Source organism: Gobio gobio, assembly GCF_949357685.1.
Source record: "Gobio gobio genome assembly, chromosome: 10".
In the NCBI taxonomy this organism is placed as follows: domain Eukaryota; kingdom Metazoa; phylum Chordata; class Actinopteri; order Cypriniformes; family Gobionidae; genus Gobio; species Gobio gobio.
The window spans coordinates 44,414,853-44,440,032 of record NC_137116.1 but is presented as its reverse complement, the minus strand read 5'-3'; the positions used below and the strand labels follow the sequence as shown (position 1 = coordinate 44,440,032).

Sequence of the window (25,180 nt, the reverse complement as noted above, 5' to 3'; positions counted from 1 at the left end):
TTCACGTTTAGTACAATTTCAGTGAAGTACAGTAAATGCTATTTGGGGTGTTTGCTTTGCTTTGCATAATGTATGACTCTTTTAGCATCACATTAAAAAGACAAGATCATAAATTTAAAAACTAGATCAACTGATGGGTTTGTAGTTGAAATTTCCATTTCATCCTGTTAACCACAATATAGATCAGATCAGAGCTTCATGAACCTGGGTTAAAAACAATCATAACTAATTGAGGAATTTTAGCTACAGTAGGCCTAGCTTGTCTGTTTGATCGGACCACACGGGCCAGCCTTCGCTCTCTACGTGCATCAATGAGCCTTGGTCCCATGATCCTGTCACCAGCTCACCACTGTTCCTTTGACCACTTTTGTTAGATACTGACCACTGCAGACCGGGAACACCTCATAAGAGCTGCAGTTTAGGAGATGCTCTGACCCAGTTGTCTGGTCATCACAATTTGGCCCTTGTCAAACTCACTCAAATCCTTACTCTTGCCCATTTTTCCTGCTTCTTACACATCAACTTTGAGGACAAAATGCCCACTTGCTGCCTAATACATCTCACCCACTAACAGGTGCCGTGATGAAGAGATAAGTGTTATTCACTTCACTGGTCATAATGTTATGCCTGATCAATTTAATTATATATATATAAATAAAGGTTTTAATTTTTGAAGAAATTCATAGAAATACTGAGGAATATGATATGCCATCACAGGTATAAATTACATTGTAATTATATATTAAAAATAGATTTAAAAAAAAATTGAAATACTTTACAATACATGCCTGTTTTACTGTATTTTGATCAAATACATATACCTGTAAAACAGCTTAACTGGGGTTAAAAAGATGGTTAAGATGGCTCTTAACAATAAAAGAAGCTGTGAACAGTACTCAAATGACTTTATTCATAATATGATTTTGCAATAAAAACATAAAAAGTAACATATTTTGCCCTTAGTACAACTTGCATCATATGACCACATGGTGGCATTGTATGCCAAGTTTAACACGTCATACTAAAGGTTACTCTTCTGTTCAGATCAAGGTTCAAGGAAGGTTTTCTACCACGTTATCAAAACATATGTAAAAACCCAGACCTCCCCAAACCCCACGGATAAATACAGTAAGTCCTTTCGCGCTCACAAACACAAATAAAACCACCACTGACTGACAAAAGACAGCTCTCTGCACCTGCAAGCGAAGTGTGTGAAAATGAGGCAGTATTAACCGTCGATTGATGTTTCCTCCAGCTCCTGTAGATAAGATTCCGACTGTCTATTATACATGCGTGTATCTACGTAATATGGTTGAAATATATGCCCCTTCATTAGTGTTACTTTAATGCATCCCATGTACAAAATACAGAGGTTCTTCACTTTCCTTCTGGAAAAAAAGCGCTTAAACTAGCCGGTGGTCTTAAATGGATCAATTGGCTAGCAAGTGCCCAAAGACCAGCAAACTGGCCCAAGACTTTTTTCAGCATGGTTTAAATCAAATACATTAACAAACACTTGTTCGTTTCGCAAATATGCAGTCCTCCCCTTGTAGTGGATAATAACGAGGCTAGTAAAGCAACAAAACAAATGCTAGCATAAATTCAGCTGATATGCAAACACACCCTGCCATGAACTCATCTATTGGCCTGAAGTAACAGTTTCAAGTTCTCATGGTCACGTTTACAGTCTATCATGATACAATGTGCTGATACAGAGAAGAAAAAACCCCAACTAAAAATTCCTTTAAAAAAAAAAACAAATAAAAAAACTGGCAATTCTTGACACAAAACAACTGACAAATTAATATCATATTGCATGTAAATATTGTATAAAATTCTTAAAAATACAATTTAGACAATTAAGTACTTGAGTCAACAAAGCCAAAAGTGCAGAGGTACATAAATAAAAAATAACCCCCTCAAATAATATATTTTAAAAAACCTGGGTGTGCTCAGTGGGATGTTTTTTTTTTTTTTCCAGAGCTGCCACTCAAGTTCACCTAACTCTACCCCTTTGCCTCTTGCCCCACCCCTTTATGACAGGCTGACCCGAACCAGTATCCGGTCAAAGGTTAAAGTTCACAAACCAAGAGCTGGGAGTTAAAAGTTCACACACATGACACTCAATCATTCTCTTGCTGAAAAACGCACAAACATCCCTAATGGTTTCAAAGTTATAAATGTTTTTGTTCGCTAAGATTCAGACAAATCAGTTAAAGGTTCAAACCCCATGCAAACGACACTCCCAGACTCTTGAGCAGGGTGAAGTTAAGGGCATGTGGTCTGCAGCTCAGGCCACGGAGCCTCTTAAAGCTATTAGCATAAGAATGGACACACAGAGGCGACGTCGAGTGAAGCCGAGATGTAGTCGCTCTGACAGAGAGAGAGAGAGAGAGAGAGAGTCGGAGTCAGAAGCACAGTGAATCTACAGATTGCTGTTCCGACTGGGGCCACTGAGAGAAAAACAGCTCGTCTTGTCCTTTTCTTTTGTCTCTCCCGCTTAGTCTAATGAATAAACCAGATATGATGACAGCAAACACAGAGATCAACACAGACTTCCAAATACTTTCACAAGCTGCACTAGCAAATGCACAACATTTAAGTTCTAAGGCCCGTTTGGCGAACACCTAAATGAGGACTGATGCATATTGGCATACGAGTCGGAATCTCCCCGGGACGATATCCAGGTATCCCACATACACAGAAGGACTGACTAAAGTCGGAGTGAAAGGTAACACTGCTGTAATTGCTAAGAGCACAAATGAGATGGTGTGAAAAAGGCACTAAGACTAGCCCTAGAGGATAAAAAGCGATACATTCATGGCATGTGGGGGCTTCCTTTTTCCGACCACAATCGATCAAAAATACCTTGAAAAACATTGGTACAAAAATAAAATATAAAAGGTTGCAACCCTCGATGCATCAGTGCGTATGGCTACAGAGACTTTTTTTTTTCTTTCCAGCTGATTCGAATGTGACCCTCTAGCGGTTCTGGCCCCGTTAAGAAGAGATCTTCCTGTCCAACAGGATATTGAGGAGGAGAGAAGAAGTGTTGTAGTGTTGGTTTGCAGTCGAGACGCCACATAGCTGCGCTTCCCCCTCAAAATACTGTCCGATTCACTCCTTTTCGTGATTTGTTTCCCCACTGTTTTCATTTCCTGTGAACAGATTTTCACCTTTTTGCTGCCCTCTCTCAGGACAAAAGAAGCGAAAAAGGGCAGCCTCCCCCTCCCCCCAGCCTCGATGGACTTCCTGTCATGTGGCGGTGGCCTCCAGGTAGCTCTGTAGTTTACGGACAGTTGACTCATCCAATGAGAAAAGGTCAAAGTCAAAAGTTGTGTTGGTGACATTAAAGTGGCCCGTCTCCTCGATGAGGTTCACGATCTGGAGGCAGGAAACGGGTCAATGGTGTTTGTTACACAAACGCAAGCTATTTTAATTCACACGCAAACACCCACCTGCTGTAGAACGTTACGCTCTCGTAATGCCATTAGCTTGCGATGAAGGTCTACCAGCTCTTCAGTGTACGCCTGAAACAAGAGGAGAGGAAGATGTCAGGAACCAGAGAACAGGAGATCAGTTTCTACTGCGGCATGTACGAGCTTGTATTAGGATTAAAACTATAAGAAGCAACATATTCACTGACGTTAGATGTAAAGTGCCGCTTTACGAACTAGTACTAGTAGCAGGATGTCATGCTTTGTGTACTGACTTAATGGACCTTAGCATCAAAACTAGTGAGCTGCCTACCTAGGTGGCATTTCAAGGTCTCATAGACAGGCTCCTGAGATGTTCCAAAAGTTCCAAAAGACGGCTTATTATACTACTACTCATTGTAAATTGAAGAAGAAAAATTGTTGTTATGATATATTAGTAAGAGCCGTTGTTGTAATTTATACATACATGTATTTATATAATATTGTTATCGTAATTACATTAAATATTTTGATAACACTTTAAAATAAGGTTTCATTAATTAACTACATTAGTAGTAATACATTAATTTTAATCTCAACATTTACTAATACATTTTTAAGATCCAAAGTTGTATCTGTTAACATTAGTCAACTAACATGAACATTTTTCTTAAAGCTACACTATGTAACTTTTCCGTCCACTAGAGGTCGCCTGTTCAAAACAAAGGCGTAGTTTGTTGACGCCACGTTTGAGCGCAGAATCGTGGGACATGTGGTCTTCACCTCACAGCCGGTGGAAAAGAGTCAGGACAGGACTCGGGCAGAAATCATGTTCATGGATGCGATTATTAACATTACTGTAGTCTGAAGCAGAGCAGGACCGAGTGTTGTGGAGCTGAGCAAGGCTGCAGGAGCGATTGAAGAGCGGGACTGTTATTATGGCATAGTCGCCGGCGGGACTTTTATTATGACACGGTTGCCGGCGCCACTTCCTCTTTTCCAGTCATGAGTATGAGGTAACGCAACTCTGTTTATCGTATTAGATATATCTGAGTGTGTTGAAAAGGAAGTTATGACGTTCGCTCGGTGGCTGCTATGACACTTGTTCACACTGCAGTGAGAGTAAAGTGTTTCACTGAATAAAACCGGAGACCGAAGGTGACGCAGATATGACGCAATCGACAGGCGACTCCCTCACACGCATAGCTCACACGTCCCGGTTCCTTGGTTAAAATAGCAATTTCTCACGATTTACAAATAGTTGGAAACCTTTGGGATATTCCAAGTACTCAACTGAACAAAATATATAACACTGGCCCAGTGGTTTCTGGATATGTTACTGCAAAAATGCTACATAGTTCACCTTTAACTACTATTAACAAAGGTTAATAAATACAGAAGGTATATATTTCCCATTGTTTATTTGTTGACATTAGTTAATGCATTAACTGTCATGAAGACCTTATTGTAAAGTAATACCTATATTTTTAATAATAATAATTGTTATTATTATAATTAATTTAATTTATAATGATGATGACGATGATGACAGTTATTAATTATATTTAAAAATTAATAATAATAACAATTATAATTATTTGTTGTGTTGATAATAATTTATTAATTTATTTACTTTGAACAGAATTATTTTTTAATTATATAAGAACAATTGTTTTTATATAATAATAAGAGTAGTGGTTGTCATTATATATTTTATTTATATAATACATTTGATTGTAATGCATTTATAATTTTTAATTAATAATAATAATAATATAATTGATATAATAAATTAAAATAATTGCTATTTTTATTTATTTAATTAATTATATAATCATTATCATTATTACTACTACTTCTACTACCGAATATTAATCAGTTATTTTCCCCAATATTTGTGTGTGCGGTTTTTTCCAGAGTATCACTATTAGCGTAGCAACATGCTAATGCAAAACTACAGAGTGGTGCAGGTATGATGTCACTGTGTAGGCCAACCGGCAGTTATCATCACACTGGTTCCCTCGAGAAAAAATCAATAGGATTTTCCCATAGGATTTTGGATTATCGCAAAAAAAAAAAAAAAAAAAAAAGCTCTGTGATCAACAAAAGTTTATGATACTTACACATTTTCTCCATCAAGATTATTAATCACAGATGAACACAACTTTTATGAATTTTGAAGCCAGAAGTAAGCCAGAAGTAAAAGGCTAAAGGTAGGCTATGAACGGACTACACCACGGTCCTGCGATTTCAAAGTCACCATCACTAAGCTTCCGACAACTCTTCCAGTTATCATCTCAAAACATTTAGTTAGAATAGTTTATAAGAGCACAATTATAAACATAATGTGGCTGAAAAAGCGGACTGAGTTTACCTGTTCGGTGTGATGACGTTTAATCTCCCCGACAGCCTCTGTAGTCCCATTTAGCCACTTGTTAGCAACCGCCTTTTTCAAGACACATAAAAGCTTCAAAAAAATATCACGAGTGGGGTAATACTGATGTATTTTATGTCATAGAATAAAACGTGAAAGTGTCTTGAGCTCGTGTTCACCACAGACCTTATTTCAGCCATTTAAACAAAAACATTGACTTTGAGACAAGGGAACCGGAAGTGCTAAAATGCTAACTCACGTCCATGTTTGGCCTACAAAGTGATGTCATACCTGCATCACACTATTCAAATTTATTTTCCCCCAAAAAAAAAGCATCCCTTAGAAGGGCACCCAAGTGGGCAGTAGACAGCAAGGCAGCTCACAAGGTTTTGGAACAGAGGTCTAGTTGTGTCGAGTTGATCAAATAGAAATAACTTATGGAGATAAGAGGAGGAAAATTAAAAGGTTGATTTACCCTTCCTACCTTGTCGTATCCCTTCTTCAGGACCTTTTCTTGACGCAAACAAGGGTCTGGGCTCTTTCTGCTTGACACCTGTAGGATAGATAGAAAAAAGGAAACCGAGAGGAAAGGAACAAAAAGGAGAAAAGAAAGAAAAATCATACAAATGGACTAAAGAAGAGGTTTAAAGAATGATTAATCAAGACAATGATTTATGGCAGTGTTTTTCCAGCAATACTGGAGCAGTGCCTGGAGCGCTGCCGAATCCAAGCGGCGCTCCGAATCCCGGCGATCTGACTGGCAGCACCCAGTTAAGCAGCATTCCAGAGTCAATGGATCAAAAGCTGCCTCATTTCAACACTGGGCGCAGCGTAATCCAAAAACTAATGCCAATCGTCCATCATCCGACAGTCGACAATCAAGTTACAAAAGGAGCAATACCGTGTGCTGTAAACTGAACGATCGGCATGACTGAATGAATAAACACACCAATTGGACGGCAGTCAAGGCTTAACAAGAAGCTGACGCAAAGTCTTGAATATCAGTTCACCTTGTTGTTGGTGGAGCTGTGTTTCTGTGGCTGGGGGGGTGGGTCTCGACTGGGACGCTGCGGCCCGTCACTGCAGTCACTCTCGCTGTCTAAGCTCAGTCTGTGAGGAGCAAACGGCAAACAATTAAACCCTGTTGGGAAGTTAACGGATTAACCAAACAAAAATTTCAGTAAAAATTCGTCCCTTGTGTTGTTCCAAACCTGTATGACTTCCTTCCTTCTGCAGAACACAAAAGAAGATATTCTGAAAAATGTTGGTTCCCATTGACTTCCACAGTATGAACAAAAAAAAAATACCATGGAAGTCACTGGGAACTGAAACGGTTTTCCTCAGCAACATTATTCAAATATCTTTTTTTGTGTTACACAGTTTGATCAACGGGGGATGGGTAATTGTTTTTCTTTTTTGGATAAGCTATTCCTTTAAATTTGCTGCATTCAATTCAATCCGAATAACTACATTTAATTTTAAAGAAACATTCTAATTAACAATAACACTATTCTACCAGTCATCTCACACTTCCAACCTCACAAAAGTAAGTCTTTCAAAGCAGCTAAGCAACACTTGAGTGAGATGAAGAATAAAGAGAGGCGTATGAAGTGAAGTGTTTACACTGAGCAAACAAATCCGTTCTCCGCCTCTGCTAACATTGATTACAGGGACTTAAAGCATCTGAAAGACCTGCTTAAACAAACATTGACGAGAAAAGAAGGAGAATGACCTGGAGTCTCGACTGGGCAGGTTGTTCTTGACTGGCGTCTCTTCGTCTGAGCTGCTGTCGTCATCATCAGACTCCTCCGACTGGAGGTCCTCCACCATCGAGCGCAGCGGGCCTACAGACCAAAGTCCACAATGAGCATTTGCAAGTGGTTTGGTTTAACGTTCAACTTTTACATTTTTTTTTTTTAAGCGTGTCATTTCTGTGCTACTTGGTTTACAGATTTCTGTAAAACTCCTCCCATCAGCCCATTGGTTAGATAATCAAAACGTCCCACCCCAAACCTCACACTATTTGTTATGTCAATGTTCTGTGTCAGGCTGGCTGTTGCAAATTAAAATGGGACCACGCCAATGACAAATTACCCACATGACCATTTTAAAAAAGGCACTTCCTTAAAAATTAAGGGATGAGGGGCTGTTTCCGACACATCCTTAACCCTCTCCATGGTAATCAATCAAAAGAGCAGTCTGTTAACCTTGAGTTAAAGTATAGTAGGGAAATCTATTTATGGATCTGACTGCTCCTTATCAGGACACTCCCTGCAGTAAAAGAGCAGATCCTACCTTGGCCTTGTTTCTGCTGTGGCTCAAAGTCTGAGTCGGAGCTGGACTCTGAGCTGGAGCTGGAATTAGACGGGCTGGAAGGTGCTGACTGCTGTGGGAAAGAGTGGACAGGATGCAAAATTAAAGATTTTGTTTATCGCAGGGGTTGGCGACCTTTTGAACAGCGTTACGTTTCAGTTGTATTTTTTCACAATACATTTATTTATAAATACATTGTGTAAAAATACAATTTAACACCATGTTAAAAATGTCCTCAAAATTAAAAAATAATAAAATAAAATATATATAAAAATTATATTTATTGCGAAAAAATATCTAATTAATTTTAACAGTAAAAAAAGGTTGGCATCACCCGACTTATTTTAAACAAATTTTATAATGAAAATTAAACTAATGAATTAAAAAGGTGTTATCGTAATTTAAAATCCAAAACAAATCTCATAAACTGTTATCACACAAGTCTAACCTCAGATTTAGACGAGGCCTCATCTTCCGAGTTGGAGTCATCGGATTCCAGAGGCTTCTTGGACTCCTTGACCTCCTGGGTCCCTGACTTGCCCTTGGCCCAGCGTCCCTTCTCTTTAGAGGCCTTCTTATCCACGTATCCCGAGGAGGCTGTGGAGGAAGACGCAGTCCGGGGGGAGGTGCCAGTGAATCCCCCACTGCTGGGGTCTTTTGACCCCTCTGAACCCCCCTTCTTTGGCTTCTTGACACTAGGTTTGGGTGACTCTGCATTGGAAGGTCGTTTGCTAGGGGCTTTTCCATCGGCCGCTCCACCTCCCCCTCCACCACCCGCCGACCCTGCCCCCCCTCCTTTAGGAGACATGCCTTCCATTTTGGACTCCTTCAACGTGAGTTTGGGCTCCTTGAAAGCAGCTTTGGGCACAACTTTGTTCTCGTCTTTCACTTTGATCTCTTTTTTTTTGGATGAGGATGATGAAGATGAGGAAGGGTCACGACTACTTTTGCTGCTGCCATCTCGGTCACCGTCCCCTTTGGATGTGGCCTTGCTCTCAGAGTCTTTTCGTGGCCGCTCTCGATGCTCCTTGGCCATTTTGTGGGATTTGGACACTTTGCTTCCCTCTTTACTGGGCTCCTACAGGAAACAGTGTTAGTTTTTAGTTTTTTACAGTCTCAAATTCTATATCAATATTTAAATATCATTAGGGCTTTTCACACAGTGCTTAACCCCAGGTTATCGTCATTCTAAACTCCGCTTTTAACTAATTTTGCACTTGCAATTTAGAAGCGGAGTTAGCACTGCGTTTGACCCGGGGTTATGAAACCCTGCTCTGGAGCAGAGATAGGGCCGCTTTTGAGATGTTAACCCCACATTGCAGTGCAAAACGTGCAAATTGAGAGGCGATGTGGTGTTAGAATGTTACTACTACGTGCTAAGCAACGGACAACCAATAGCGTGCCTCATATTCACGTGCTTTGGGTCACGGAAACCATGCCTAATATCAAAGTATATTATAGTCGGCAATGTGTAATATGAGGACACGTAATGCTAGAGCCTTTATGTAAACAGGTCGCGTGCTGCGCTCGTCCAATCAATGACATTGACACTGCAAATCGGCAAATAAGTACGTTAACCCAGGGTATAGGAATGTACAGTGTGAAACGTCAGCTTGTGAATACCCAGGATCAATTGTTAACCCCGGGTAAATTATGAGCAATGTGAAACGAGTTTAATAATACAGGATTCCATTTACCCAGGTAATCATTCAGTAATACATTATTACTATCAGTCACATGTATCATGGTATAAATTGTCAAATACAACAAAACAACAGAACCCCTTTTAGGATAAGGCACAGTTTGACACCTTTAATAATAAAATAATCACAAAAGGCCATTAAAGCGTGTCTTAACTGTGAAACTATAACCCATCTGTGACCTTCACACAAAAGTTCATCTGCTGTATTAATGAGGCTGTACTGAGATTAGGACTGTTAAAGCTAATGGGGATACTGGAAGACGTCCAACACTGGATGATGACAGTAAATCAACAGCGAGCGACTGACCCTCTTTACTGCGCTAATGAAAGATGCCGCAAAGTGACCCAGACAAAGCTCCAGTGCTTGGATATGATAGCGCGAAGGTCATTTAATAGAGATATGACACATGTCCTACATAATGGACTCTTAATTCCCACTGAAACGATCTAATCTGCTGCTTAGAAGTAAAGAAAAGGAAGAATAGAGGAAGCTGTGGTCCCTTAATATCTTAAGAGGTAATACAGAGGGGTCCAAAAGTCTATAATCAGAATGTAACTGTTTATTTCCGATCATATTTTAACAATTTATATGAAAATAAACTACTGTTCGAAAGATTCAAAGATTTTTATGCTCAAAAATACAATAAAATAGTATTATTCTGCAACATTATTACAATTTAAAATAACTTTTCTATAATTCTATAATTTCTATATTGTATTCCTGTGATGGAAAAGCTTCTTCAGTGTCACATGATCCTTCAGAAATCATTCTAATATGTTGATTCGGTGCCCAAGATACATTTCTAATTATTATCAATGTTGAAAACGGTTCTTTGATGAATAGAAAGCTCAAAAGAACAGCATCTTTTGTAACATTGTAAATGTCTTTACAGTCACCTTTGATCAATTTAAAACATCATTGCTGAATAAAAGTAGTAATTAAAAAATAATAATAATTGTTTACTGACCCCAAACTTTTGAACAGCAATGTAATTTATTTATATACACACACCGATCAGGCATAACATTATGACCTAATATATTGTGTTAGCCCCCCTTTTGCAGCCAAAACAGTCCTGACCCGTCGAGGCATGGACTCAACTAGACCCCTGAAGGTGTGCTGTGGTATCTGGCACCAAATGTTAACAGCAGATCCTTTAAGTCCTGTAAGTTGCGAGGTGGGGCCTCCATGGATCGGACTTGTTTGTTCAGCACATCCCACAGACGCTCCCAAGTCAACACCTCAAACTCGTTGTTGTGCTCCTCAAACCATTCCTGAACCATTTTTGCTTTGTGGCAGGGCACATTATCCTGCTGAAAGAGGCCACCGGGGAATAGCGTTTCCATGAAAGGGTGTACATGGTCTGCAACAATGGTTAGGTAGGTGGTACGTGTCAAAGTAACATCCACAGGGATGGCAGAACCCAAGGTTTCCCAGCAGAACATTGCCCAAAGCATCACACTGCCTTCTTCCCATAATGCATCCTGGTGCCATGTGTTCCCCAGGTAAGCGTCACACACACACCCGACCATCCACGTGATAAGAAAGAAAACATGATTCATCAGACCTGGGGTCCGTTCTTCGTACCTCGCTTAATACATCTGAGATGATTTGACAGATCCCAGATCTTTTAATCGTGATAACTGATGTCTGGCTAATTTGGTTCTTCAAACGAATTTGTGGATTGGATTTAAATATCTGGATTAAATGATCCAAGAACACTTACGCGTTCTAGTTTTCCCTGAAGAGAGCAGATGCATCGATACTCGAAACCATGATCAGCAATGCAGCGATTGGCTGGCGTTAAGACAGCAACGTAATGACATCATATAATTAAAAAAGCCACCTAGCAAAAAACTTGACAAATTACACAAAAAACTCCACGAATATCTGGACCTTTATAAGGAAACAGCGAAACGACCAAACCAACATAAAAGTTATAATAGATCAATGATAAATGTGTTGGGTTTTTTTTACCAATTTACCAATTATTTATAATCACGATTTTATACAGTATTTGTACACTCTTTACATTTTTATTTCAATGTTGTATTTAAATTTTTAATTCAATTTGAAGCAGATTTGTAACGTGACAGTATTAAAGTTTTTTAAGGGTCAAGATCAAATTCTCTGCATCTCCTGCGCTGCATCAAGCCACTCCCATAATATCAGTCATCACTTAAATTAATGCACGGCTCAGATTAACTGTACAACATGTGTGTAAACCTCCAATAAAATTATAAAGTAATTATTCCATCACAAATAAATCGCTCAATCAAGTGGCTGTGTCTATAGTAGGCCTATTATATATACACAACATTATAATATTATATACATTCTCATATACATATACACATTTTAAATTTGTATATTACTATTTTTTTTTAATTATTATTATTGCCCCTGGTTCAGTAATGAACTCTTGTAATAAAGTAGCAGTGGCAGGGACAGATTTTAAGCATCACCTCAAGATGCAATCTAATCCTGTTTACATGAAATAAGCCTGCTCGCGAGCAGGTTTAAGCTTACGGACCTGTTGCTATGACAGCAAGTCCAGGATGAGCGTCGAATAACCAAACAATCCAAGATCATGCCAAATCGTCAACATTCAAATCCAGCTAACTGAGAACGGACCCCAGGACTCCTTCTTCCATTGCTCCGTGGTCCAGCTCTGATGCTCACTGTTGGCGCTTTCAGCGGTGAACAGGGGTCAGCATGGGTACCCTGACTGATCTTCGGCTAGGCAGACTCATAGGCAACAAACTGTGATGCACTGTGTATTCTGACACCTTTCTATCAAAACCAGCATTAACTTCTTGAGCAATTTGAGCTTGTTGCCGGTTCACCACTGTTCCTTCCTTGAACCACTTTTGATAGATACTGACCACTGAAGACCGGGAACAAGAGCTGCATAAGAGCTGCAGTTTTGGAGATGCTCTGACACAGTCGTCTAACCATCACAATTTGGCCCATGTCAAATTCACTCAAATCCTTTCGTTGCCCATTTTTCCTGCTTCTAACACATCAACTTGGAGGACAAAATGTTCATTTGCTGCCTAATATATCCCACCCACTAACAGGTGCAGTGATGAAGAAATAATCTGTGTTATTCACTTCACCTCAGTGGTCATAATGTTATGCCGAGATATATATATATATAATATTCTATCTATCTATCTATCTATCTATCTATCTATCTATCTATCTATCTATCTATCTATCTATCTATCTATCTATCTATCTATCTATCTATCTATCTATCTATCTATCTATCTATCTATCTATCTATCTATCTATCTATCTATCTATCTATCTATCTATCTATCTATCTATCTATCTATCTATCTATCTATCTATCTATCTATTATAATATATGAGACAAGGGAACCGGATAGTGTTTACACACATACATCACAGCCTTTTCTCCATTCAAAGAAATTCTAAATCTTAAAACGTTTATTTTCAGGTTTAATAATCTCATAATTTTGTACCCCAATGTATAAAAAAAGAGAAAACAGCACATGCATATTTTTAAAATAATTTTTCAGACCTTTGATCCTTGTGAGGTCTTGCTCTTCTTAGGGTCTGAAAAGGCAGAAAGTGGGATAGTTGGAAGCATGGGGTAATCTGGGCTGGGTCTCGGGACCACTTCTGTTCCCTCTGGGACTACCATGATCTGAATGAGAGATTACAGCACAAACACCAAAAATGTAACGTTTTCCTTAATAAACTGTAAAAAAAAAAAAAAAAAAAAAAAAAAACTTCATGTTGTTTACATCTAGATATAATCAGAAAAAAAAAATCCCATAATACACCACTCACCCCTCCAGCCTTGACCAGCTTGCGACGGAAGTCACGAGTGGGGTTATTGAAGGTGAGTTTCTCACAGCGCAGGTGATTGACAGGCGGGTTGCCCTCCAGGTTGAGGAAGAGGTCGTAATTGAAGCACACCTTCTTTGGCTCCTCCTGTGTGAAACGCAATATTCAGTGATTCCATAAAATCATCTCAGATTAAAGAGATTTCTGAGAACCGCTCCCTTCACTTGGTTGTTAGTCGCCAGCAGAACACCAGCTCCAGACAAACAATGACACTCAAACTGGTCCGGTTATCAAAGTTAATATTACAACAACAGCATATCTTGGTTTTGGGTTACTCGCATACTAATTTATGAGTAGAAGCAGAAACACCACAACCTCTGTGTCGGTTTCATGCTTTCCCGCTAAGGTCTCTCCAGCGCTGGAAAGCTTAAGCTCTTGCTTGATTATAACCCTTCTTTTCCAGTGATAGTACTCTGACATTTTCTCTTTTGTAATATGTCTCTCAACCATCTCTCTTTCTACAGTCTTTCTTCAAATCTCCCTCTTGCTTACTCTCTCTCCTCCCCCATAATGATTGGATACGTGCCCCCCCCTACTGCTGATTGGCTACAACTGTGTTGTGGTGCACGGTTTAATGAGTTGCTTTAATGAGCAACTCAAGCATTGAAGTGATTCAACAGAGCAGCACTTCCAGCACTTCTTTCATGGGGGCTCAGCCAGAGCTTCATTCAAGATTTAAAAGAGTTACAAATCAAACACCCAGATGAACATTCTCCACCTCAATCTTTTTATCTCTGTCCCCCAGCATGCAGAAATCTGTGACTTGCTGAAAACAACTCAGGAAAACATGACTCTCTGAAGGCTGGGGATGTTTTTCAGATAAGATATGACAGATACGGTTGCATATCACAAGCCTGCGAGTCAGTGGGTGGGCTTGAAAAAGAGAGTGTAATTGTTTTGCATGATGCCAGTTAGCTCATGAGGCAAATCTTTTTACGGTGCCTGCATAATGTCAGTGAGGGGAAGTTCACAAATGACAAGACAGAGGAAGAGAAGCTGATGCTCTGATGAATCACAGAGTGAGAGAGGGATGTGTGGGAATAAAACATTTTTTTAGAAAATGATTCAATAGCAAAAGAGGAAAGGAGAGTTACAGGATGAGACTCAGAAACCTCACCTTGTTTTTGAAATAGACTTCTATGGGCATCAGAAATCCAGCATAACCAGACTCCTCAACCTTGTATGGGGGCTCCTTACACACTGTAAAATGAATATACTATTATTATTATTATTATTATTATTACATTGAAAATTGCAGCATATACTGTATATTTATACATTAACATAAAAAAAAGTATAACAATGTCATATTTTGTTTTTGAAAGTATTTTATGCTCACCAAATCTGTATTTTTGTTTAATCAAAAATACAGTAAAAACAGTAATATTGTTAACATTTTAAAATCTTTACTCCAGTCTTCAATAAGTCTTAAGTATTATTTAAAGGGTTAGTTCACACAAATGAAAATTAGCCCATGATTTACTCACCCTCAAGTCACCCTAGGTGTATATGACATTCTTCTTTCAGACGAACACAATCGGAGTTATATTAAAACATGTCCTGGCTCTTCCAAGCTTTATAATGGCTGTGAAAGTCCATAAAAGTGCATCTATCATCATAAAAGTGCTCCACACGGCTCCAGGGAGTTAATAAAGGCTTTCTGAAGCGACGCGATTCATTTGTGTAAGAAAAATATCCATATTTAAACATTTACAAACTGTAATCTCTAACTTCCGCTAAATTCGAGATTACAGTTTGTAATGTTTTAAATGGATATTTTTCTTACACAAATGCATCACGTCGCTTCAGAAAGCCTTTATTAACTCCCTGGAGCCTTTATTAACTTGGAAGAGCCAGGACATTTTTTAATATAACTCCCGATTGTATTTGTCTGAAAGAAGAATGTCATATACACCTAGGATGGCTTGAGGGTGAGTAAATCATGGGCTAATTTTCATTTTTGGGTGAACTAGCCCAAAACATTTATTTTACAAATACAAAAAGGAAGGCTTTGCTCATTAATATTAAATATTTCATCATGTTTGCTCTGACTGACTGAAAGCAACATACTGTTACGTGTGAACCGATCAGTTCATGAATATTTTTTAAAATAACCTGACTTGACACTTCAGGAAGGTTACCAAGCAGCATCTGCATGACCCAATTAATATTCACACACTATACAATTTATTTAAATCAGTGTTTTGAACCAATTCGCAAAGAAATAACTGATTTTATATTGTCAAACAAATAATTTCAAAAAATGGTACATATTCAAAATATCCCTCTATCCATATTATAATCAAGTAATGTGAATAAAACAAGACTCTCTTTTATCTTAGACCAGCACTGTTAGTCCAAGACACGTGACACCTGGAATGCATGAAGTGAAATGGGTTGATGTTTAATCTACTGACAACAGTTTCATTTCACCAGTCATCCAAGGCTACCTATTTGTTGCCTAAAGAATTGATTTAGCATCAACAACGAAATAGTAGACGCTGGTGTTGTAGCAAGCCAAAGTTTTGATATCGATCCAACCATAACCTCAAATATTTGCAAAGAAGCATGCTGCTCTGTATGATGTGTAACATGATGTGTAACACATCATGTGGCTCTCACATGCTGTTTTTGAAGATTGAACTATGAGTGGTGGTGCAATATCCGATTCGTGAAATTTACCCCTCTTAGGTTTAGGAAAGCTCTCGTGCAACCGGAAGACGACTTTATCCACAAAGTGCTGTATGTCGCTGTTCTCGGGACCTCGCACGAACACCATCCAGTCATGGGTGAAGCCCTCTGATGTCACCTTCTTCCTCAGCTGGGCCCGGTGACCCAACTCAAGCTTTACCTGAACCGTGCACTGCAAACACAGAAACACAGATTAATGAAATGCTTTAATAAGGCTGAGGTCAGTTGAAGTTCAGTAGAGGACACCAGTGGCATATGCGCACACACATATTGATACTTAAAATATCAATAAGATGAGAAAGACGTAATATCCCATTTAGTATGTATATACAGTAAAGTCATTGTTACAAAATATTGCAAAATCCTGTTCTTTTGAACTTGTATTCATCAAAGAATCCTGAAATCCTAAAAATATTAAGCAGCACAACAGTTTTCAACATTGATAATAATAAGAAATGTTTCTTGAGCACCAAATAGCAATGCAGCTTTGGTAAGCATAAGAATAAATGTAAAAATCTTACAGAACTTTTAAACCGGTGTGTGGTGTGTTCATGTTTTTCTATCCCTGTGGGGACTTCAACCTGAATGCACACTTACTCATGTGGACTTGTGTCACCGTGGGGACCTAAATTGAGGTCCCCATGAGGAAACAAGCTAATTAAAAATACAGTTTAGTATTTTGTTTTAGTTTTTTTTTTACATTAAAATAGCCTATGTATTACATTGTATTATTAAAGTGCCTATTATGCTATTTTAAAGGTTCCTCATTTTGTTTTGGATGTTTCCTACAACAGGTTTACATGCATCAAAGGTCAAAAAACGCTTTCACACATCGCTACATTTTTCAAATTTTCAATGATTCTCAAACGACTCATTGGATTAATCAGTCTCTCTAAATCCTTCCTTTCCGCAAGCCTACTCTGCTCTGATTGGTCAGATGGCCCAGTCTGTTGTGATTCGTCTACCGCTTGTCGGAAACTAAATGCCCCATTACCAAGACTGAATTTCAGCTTCCGAGGCTTCCTAAAGCTCAGTGATTGTACACACTGTAAAGACAGCGAAACAACGTTGATTTACCATTTCAATCTGAGTGCGAGTCTGATGATGAAACATTGGAAGAACTAGCTATTCAACCTGAACCTCCATTGCAAGGATGACTTGAGCAGGACGTTTCTCTGTATTGCGCTACTCATTTTCCGGTACATTATGAGATGTCGCAACTGTAATTCCTCGCCATCAGCATTTACAAGAGTATGTCCATCAACAAAACAATGTGTTTATTTCTAATTTATTGAAGTGCACATGCGGGAACTCTATTAATTATGGTGCATACGTTAGCCGAGCACTATGTGTGAATGACTGATGTAACATTAAAGTTGGTAAAACAAATATTGCTCCATCCTATATCTTTCCTTAAAGGCGCTCTAAGCGATGTCACGCGTTTTTTAGGCCAAAAAATTTGTCGTCACATACAGCAAACATCTCCTCGCTATCCGCTAGCTACCTGTCCCCTGAACACACTGTTAAAAAAAACACGGCCTCTGTAGACCGCCTAAGCTCCACAAACTGCAACAAAAACACAAACCTCGGCAGTCTGGAGCACGAAGCACAACAAACAGTGCTCCAGCCAATAGCCGACAAGAATGATTTGGGGGTGGAAATTATTCTCTTTCCCCGAGACCGCGTTTTTTTTACTGTGTGTTCAGGGGACAGGCAGCTAGTGGATAGCGAGGAGATGTCTGCTGTATGTGAAAAAAAAATGTTGGCCTAAAAAACGTGTGACATCGCTTAGAGCACTTTTAAAGTAGTAAGAACGACAGACAATCTGGATTAATAGACACAGTTTTAGGTAACAGTGGCCACAGCTGATTAGCAGAAGTATTTCAGTAAGACAGATAACATGAGTTAGCCGGAAACTTGCACAATATAAAACACAAACTACGTATTTTGAACACCCGGTACAAAATATAGGCTATACATCAACATTTAATCATACTTGCGGGTTGTGATTCTGAGGAGCAAGTTGGTCCAAATAAAGTGGGTACGGTCGCATCTTTAATGGAGAAGCGTTTTGTAAATCCCCTTTAGACCTCACGGAGATTTGAGAAGCAATCATCAAAAGGTTATACAGATGTGGTATCGCTGTGGGAATTTTAACCACTGACTCTTAACATCCTCATCGTTTGGAAGGGTTTACAAAGAGAATTTGCTTTTGCAGAGCAGAAAACAGCGTCTTGTCGACATGTACACAACAAAGCTACAGCGTTTGAGAGCAGGTCAAAGTAGGCATGACCATAGATGGGCATTATGAAAATATGTTACCCAGTGATATGTAGCTGTAACAAAGTGGGATTCGACTTACTGACAACTCGCTTAGACGATTTAGAGCAGATTCTTTCTTTTGAGAGAAATTAAAGGAACACTCCACTTTTTTTGAAAATAGGCTCATTTTCCAACTCCCCTAGAGTTAAACCGTTCAGTTAACCGTTTTCAAATCAAGGAACTTTGCTGCCATACCATGGGTGCAGCGGCGCAATGATATTACGCAGCACCGTGACAAGTGAGCTGGGGACTGTTTTCAGGCGCTGTGTAATATCATTGCGCCGCTGCACCCATGGTACGGCAGCAAAGTTCCTTGATAATTACGCAGGAATGAGAGTGTAGTTCCTAGCCATAATCGGTCCAGAAAATCACAACTTTTCATTTTCCGTCTGTCTTAGTTCACGATGTAACTACAGGAGAGTCAAGTTTTAAATAGGAAAAATACCTAAACTCTTTGGTCATTTTTTTGAGCGAGATGCTAACGGTCTAATCAGATTCAATGATCTATGCTAAGCTATGCTAAAAGTCATCATGAAGCTTCGAAGCGTTATGAATCAGTGAGTCGATTCAGCGGTTTGGATCGCCAAAGTCACGTGATTTCAGCAGTTTGACACGTGATCCGAATCATGATTCGACTCACTGATTCATAACGCTTCGAAGCTTCATGATGCAGTGTTTTGAAATCGGTCATCACTATATAAGTCGTTATTTAGGCATTTTTTGCGCACAAAAACTATTCTCGTTGATTCATAAAATTGTTGTAGAACCACTGTAGTGGCTTTGTAACGACGTCTTTAGTACCTTTTATTGGTCTTGAGAGTGTAAAGTACATTGTGCCAATGGAGGCTTTTCTGAGCCATCGAATTTCAACTAAAATATCTTAATTTGTGTTCTGAAGATCAATGGAGGTCTTACGGGTGTCCAACGACATGAGGGTAAGTAATTAATGACAGAATTTTCATTTTTGGATGAACTAACTCTTTAACATGTTCTGTATATGGTAGCGGTGCTATATAGCACCTTATACCCCTTTTCCACAAAGGCAGTGCTGGTGCTAGTTCGGAGCCAGAGCCTAGTTTCAAATCGGTTCTTTGTGTTTCCACACCCAAAGCACCAGCTCCGAGCCAGGAAAAGTGGTTCTTAAGTAGCACCAAAACATTGCTGGGCTAGAAGTAAGAACCGATTACGTCAGGCACTGGGAGCGGGGTCAACAGGACGAACACAAACTTGAGATCCGCCATTTTTGAAATAGCAGCTAATGGAGCTAACAGCTGCTGCTTGTTTGTAATCTCCGTCTATACCAAGCCTGTAGTGCTCCTGTCAGAAACTGAAGCTTCCGCGCCTCGATCGCCCCCCGGTGGCTGGTCCCAGTATACCTCCTAAACCCCACCCCTCCATGTATTAGAATGGATGTGAGACACACTAAACAATTCAATTAGACTTCAAATAATTGTTTCCTAAAGATGGTTTCTGTCATTTTAGTCTGTTTTTATTACGATTATTTCATTTCAAGTGTTCGTTTTTTAAATAAGTTTAGTTTTAGTGAGTTATTTGATGCTATAAAAACGGGGGGTGTGACATCATGATTGACAGCTGAGATTGACGGCTTCTCTGAGTGAAGTTGTCACTGAGGCACTAACAGACTTTTTTCAGGATTTTCGGGAGCAGGTTGGAGCTTTAGCTTTAATTTCTACATTTCAATAACTGTTTATTTCACACCAACATAATTAATTGTTCTGCATCTGTGAGAGTGTGGGCGGGCTTTTGATAATCGCGCCTCTACTTTCTGCTCACTACTGCGCAGACTCTGTCCCAAGATGTCAGCGCCGTGTGCGGGCCTATGAAAGCTTCAACTCGGGTCAGCGGAAGTCAATGAAGTCACGTCGTCCATATTTTTTTACGGTCTATGGTCTATTCAAATTACGGCGAACTGCATGAATGCTTTGAATTCGCTGTGTTTCGTTGTGTTTTGATGCCGCTGTAGGATCGTAAAGCCATGTGAATCAATAGTAACGCAACATTTACATTGTTGATGATGGAAGGCTTGTTCGCAGCTGTGCTGTGCAGACCGATTGCCGTATGACAACAAGTACAACGAGAGCATACGACTCCTTATGCTTTTGATTCACTCATGCGGTTTTTTTATAACATACGTGGATCGGTCAGCGCAGCGCCGATGCATCTCAAACAAGCCTGGTGTGTTTGTGTTTCCCACTGACTCGCTAGCGTTGCTGAGAAAGATGAGACGTATACAGTGACGCAAGACCTGGCTCTGTTGTGGCTCTCAGCAGGTGGAAAAGCAACCGGTTCTTAGAAGGCTCCTCAGTCGAACCAACTATGAACTGGGACTAGCACTAGCTCTGAACTAACACCCGGTTCATTCTGGTGGAAAAGGGGTATTAGTCAAAGAACTGGTGAAGAACCGCTGAAGAACCACTGAAGCACCAAAATTGGTGCTATATAGCACTTAAAAAGGTTCCCTTTTGATTACGAGCCAAGAACCATTTTTGGTGCCATATAGAACCTTTTTTTTTAGAGTGTAATAGACCATAATCGATTATAGCCTATTGACGTTTCATTCGTCACATACGTGCTTCTTGAGTTCGCAGAAAATGGCGGAGGGAGGTGAAACAAGAGCGACAACAACAAAAAATGCACCCAATATTTTAACATTTACAGCATGTGAGTGTGAGCGTGCAAGGCTCCATGCATGTGTTTACAAGTGTGTGTGAGCGTTATTGTAACTTAAATACACTACTTGACAGTTTCATGCGCTTTTAGTATTTACTAGTGTTTGTTTGTTTTAAACGGTACAGTAATATTGAAAATTGATGATGCAACGCATCGTGATATCGAATAGAAGACATGATAATCGTAATCAAACTGAATCGTGAGACCAGTGACAATTCACACCCCTTGTGGAAGACGGTTTTAATTTAATGAATTCATAAAGCTGATATAGCGGAGAAGAGTTACTAATAAAAGGCCTCTAGACACCAAAATCTGAGTAAGAATACCTTTCATACACATGCTCAAGCTAATCATCTGTATCATCGACTGGTTCTGCCAAATGGCCAGAAAAAAGCCATCAAGGGAATTCCTTGAAAAGCAGCCAGGAAAAATGAACACTGCCCACATAAGGTGGAGACGGGCCAGACTGGGTTCAGGTGCCCAGAGATGCTCAGCAGCTGCTGTTGACTCAAGCCCATGAACTCGCAGAGATTTAAGAACCGGAACAGAGAATAAGATTGAGACAAGCGTCTTTTTTTTTTTTTTTTTTTTTTTACTTTTCTGAAAGATGGTAAGCATAAGAACGAGTGGAAGGAAAATCTTATTGGCTGCCGTCTGGCCTGTTCTTCCTTTCACCATAAAGCCCTTTAACTCCCTACGTTGGCTGACACCCTCACATCTCCGAGCCAAAACCTGCCAGCCAGTCCTCGACGCTGCCAAGCATCAGAATAACCCCTATGAGTCCATCTCTCATTCACTCACCCACAAGCCCCAGCCGTGTCACATACTGTATATAGACAGACAGTGAGACAAAAGCCTGGCTACCCTCAACGGCAAGAACCGCTGCTCTTTTTCCAGAACTTGCCATTTGTAATTTCATCACAGCAACAGCAACTTGCCTTGAAGTAACGATTACAAACACTACCTACATAAAAGCTGTTCCACCCCGCCTGAGCGGAACCATCCAAATATGAAGACGATATGGGACAGACAGGAGACATACACACAATAAGAGATTCAAAACATGACCACGCTAATCCCGTGAAAGGGGTAAAAAGATCAATGGCCTTTTTTGAAACGGAGTAGATTAAACAGGAGGACAAGCAAACACTACTGGCTCCTGAAGGTGCAGGTCTCACAAATCCCCAGCAGAGACACCCACATTTTTTTGGTTATAAAACGCGAAATAGACACAAAAGTGGCGGACTGGATTCCTCTCGGGTCACTGCTATGATACAGATTATCAGTCAAGCACAGTAAAAATACAAGCAGGTCACGTGTAAGCCAACAGGCGAACAACAAAACAACAAGTCTCAGAAGAGTTGCTGCACGGCTGATGTCAAAGGCTGGAAACATGAATGAAACAAATACAAGAAGAACTAGATTTCGCAAAAATCTTCAGAAGTGGAGGGACAAAACAGAAGTTTACAACTTGCCCTTCTAAAATAACACTGGATAAAAATAAATGTGGCTTTTTGTTTTGAGGTTTGCTTTCATGCGCAAGTATCTCGCTGATGTAACTGCAAAAAGTAGTCTAAAGCAGGACTATGAAAGTAAAAGGAGGATACAACCGGACTGATAATAGAAGTAATAGGATAAACAGCTTTTTTAAGAAGAAAAAAAGCCTTTTTTGTGTCAGTACTAACATTATGCTAGTTTGTTTAAAAAATGCCACTACAATTGCTACTGCATTAAAAACTGCTCATTAATATTAAGCAGTAATGCTTAAGCAAAAAAGTAATATGATTTTCTTTCTACAACATGACAGTACTAACATTGTGTTTGTAATAAAACGTAGTCAAACTGTCCAATCAAAATACCACAATTGTTGTTATTGCGTTAAAAAAAATCGGTGGACATCGCTGTCATAAAGAATGATTTACACTGTAGCATCTATAGTCATTTTGAAATCACATATTATATTGTGTAACCATTTTACAGTAGTAACTGTAGTGAAAGCAGATTCCTGGTTTTTGTAATGGGACACTCAACATTAATAATAATAATAGAAAAAAAGTTTATTTCTAAAATAAATTATTTAGTAGCAGCAAAAGCAATTAACCTACTACAGACCGCAGACACAAGGCAGAACGTGTAAAAATAGCCAGGATGTTAAGGCAATGATATTCATCTACAGCATATGATCACTGCTGCTGCTCATAAATCATATTGCATAAAAGGGCAATTAATTAGCCTCGGAAGGAGACAGATTCCCGCTTCAGGAGCCCATCAGGGACCCCCACCCTCAGAGCAGACCTGTGCAATGCCCTCAGCCTTCAGTGAGCGTGCTCTGTCAGGAACACCAATACATGAAAATGCATGTTCCTCATTTCCTCTAATAAAAGCCGCAGACTGTAGTGACTCCCGGGCCAGAGAAGCACAGGACAAAAACACTCTCCTTTGTGTTTCTGCTGGTACATGCACGACTTGCCTGCTGCAAAAGCAAAAGCTGGCGCACGCATCCAGCCCTTTAGGCTGAGCTGATGTCCCCAAATACCGATGTAGCTTTAATATGCGTGGCCAGCTCGAGTCAGATAGCTGAGAGGAGGGAGGAGGGAGGAGGGAGGGGGGTTATATGGGTCCGATCCGCTGCTTTCACGAGCCCCAAGTGTCCACATTCAGTTGCAATGGTGGATTTCTCTAAGCGCGCGCTTACAAAAGTTGACTTCGCTCCATGCAACAGCAAAAGCGTTTCATACTCTACCTGATTCTCCATAGTTCACCGGCCTGATGAAGGTCCTGTTTATTTACAGAAGGCTTTTGAGCGGCTGCTCCCGACTCTTCATTGTGTCAATTCCAGCCCAAAACCGGAAACTAGACGGTTCCCCTCCCCTCTCCGGACCTCTGGCATGCACCCAAAACAGAAAGCGTTTGTGACCAATCATATGCCGTCCGAGATGAGCTTTACGCCACCCAACCAATCGCGAAACGCGGTGGGCGGGACTTCCCACGGGCTGCCTGTACTTGGTGGGTAATAATTAGAGATTAGTCGAACCGATGGGATGGTTTTGTTTTTGCAGTCTAGTAGCGCCACAAAACGTGCTGTCATTTTTTTCCTGAATGATTTTCAATTCCGTGTTTGAAAACAATGCATGTTCCACACAACTGTGTTGTGATTGGTTGGTTGAGGGCATGCCTCTGTTCTGTGTTTAATTAGGGGATTACAATAAATACTTAATGCTTAGTGATTTCAACTGCCATTTGAAGGGGCTAATTTAATATATGGAAGCTAGTTGTCACACTTTTTACTATAGAACATATTTTGCAGGGATGTTTTCTTTCTGTGTATTAAGGTATTGGCTACAATAAGCCAGACCATTCGTTTAACTCACTTTGAAAAGTGTTCAATGAAAAGGGGTCATTTAGCACACGTTAATGTTGTCACACTATGGTACGTTATCACAATGAAATGTGGCTTTAAATAGCCTATTATAGACTGTAAATCAGCTACATGTAAACAAACAAACAAACATAAAATGTTATGATAGGCCTATTATAATTGTAGTTTAGAGGACTGAATTCACGAAAAAGTGTTATTATTGCTTTAAACCACTTGTCAAACATAAAACCTTAACAGTACAGATTTTTATTTCAGCAAAAGGTAGTGAAGAGTTCACGAAGCAGCTCAGCTGCACTACACGTATGATGCACGCTTGATGGCGCTGTGTCAGGAAGAACATAGGTTGTGCTATTTGGGTGAAGTCTCCATAACCTGGAGTTGACCCCATTATCTTTGTTTTCTACATAAAGCA

The 25,180-nt window shown here is 39.7% G+C and overlaps 1 protein-coding gene across 4 annotated transcripts; it reads right to left on the bottom strand.

The window, feature by feature from the left end:
• Window positions 1-888: 888 nt before the first annotated feature.
• Window positions 889-24,245, bottom strand: mllt1a (MLLT1 super elongation complex subunit a). Of its 4 annotated transcripts, none has more exons than XM_079827446.1 (13): window positions 24,133-24,245; window positions 16,368-16,548; window positions 14,803-14,885; window positions 13,629-13,772; window positions 13,357-13,482; window positions 8,552-9,181; window positions 8,086-8,176; window positions 7,523-7,634; window positions 6,801-6,900; window positions 6,266-6,343; window positions 5,791-5,862; window positions 3,459-3,530; window positions 889-3,384 (listed from the first exon to the last, which is right to left on the bottom strand). In XM_079827446.1, the coding sequence occupies exons 1-13, from the start codon at window positions 24,142-24,144 to the stop codon at window positions 3,256-3,258; spliced, it is 1,830 nt and encodes a 609-aa protein (XP_079683572.1). In that variant the 5' UTR covers window positions 24,145-24,245; the 3' UTR covers window positions 889-3,255. The 4 variants fall into 4 exon arrangements, with proteins under 4 accessions (XP_079683572.1, XP_079683573.1, XP_079683574.1 ...); XM_079827447.1 differs by having other exon boundaries at window positions 6,275-6,343; window positions 24,133-24,237; XM_079827448.1 differs by lacking the exon at window positions 5,791-5,862 and having other exon boundaries at window positions 24,133-24,237.
• Window positions 24,246-25,180: the final 935 nt, after the last annotated feature.

Coding starts and splice junctions, on each gene's coding strand:
- mllt1a (XM_079827446.1), bottom strand. Junction 8,177..8,551: donor AGGCCTCGTCTAAATCTGAG/GTTAGACTTGTG, acceptor TCTTTCCCACAG/CAGTCAGCACCTTCCAGCCC. Junction 6,901..7,522: donor CTGCCCAGTCGAGACTCCAG/GTCATTCTCCTT, acceptor TGCTCCTCACAG/ACTGAGCTTAGACAGCGAGA.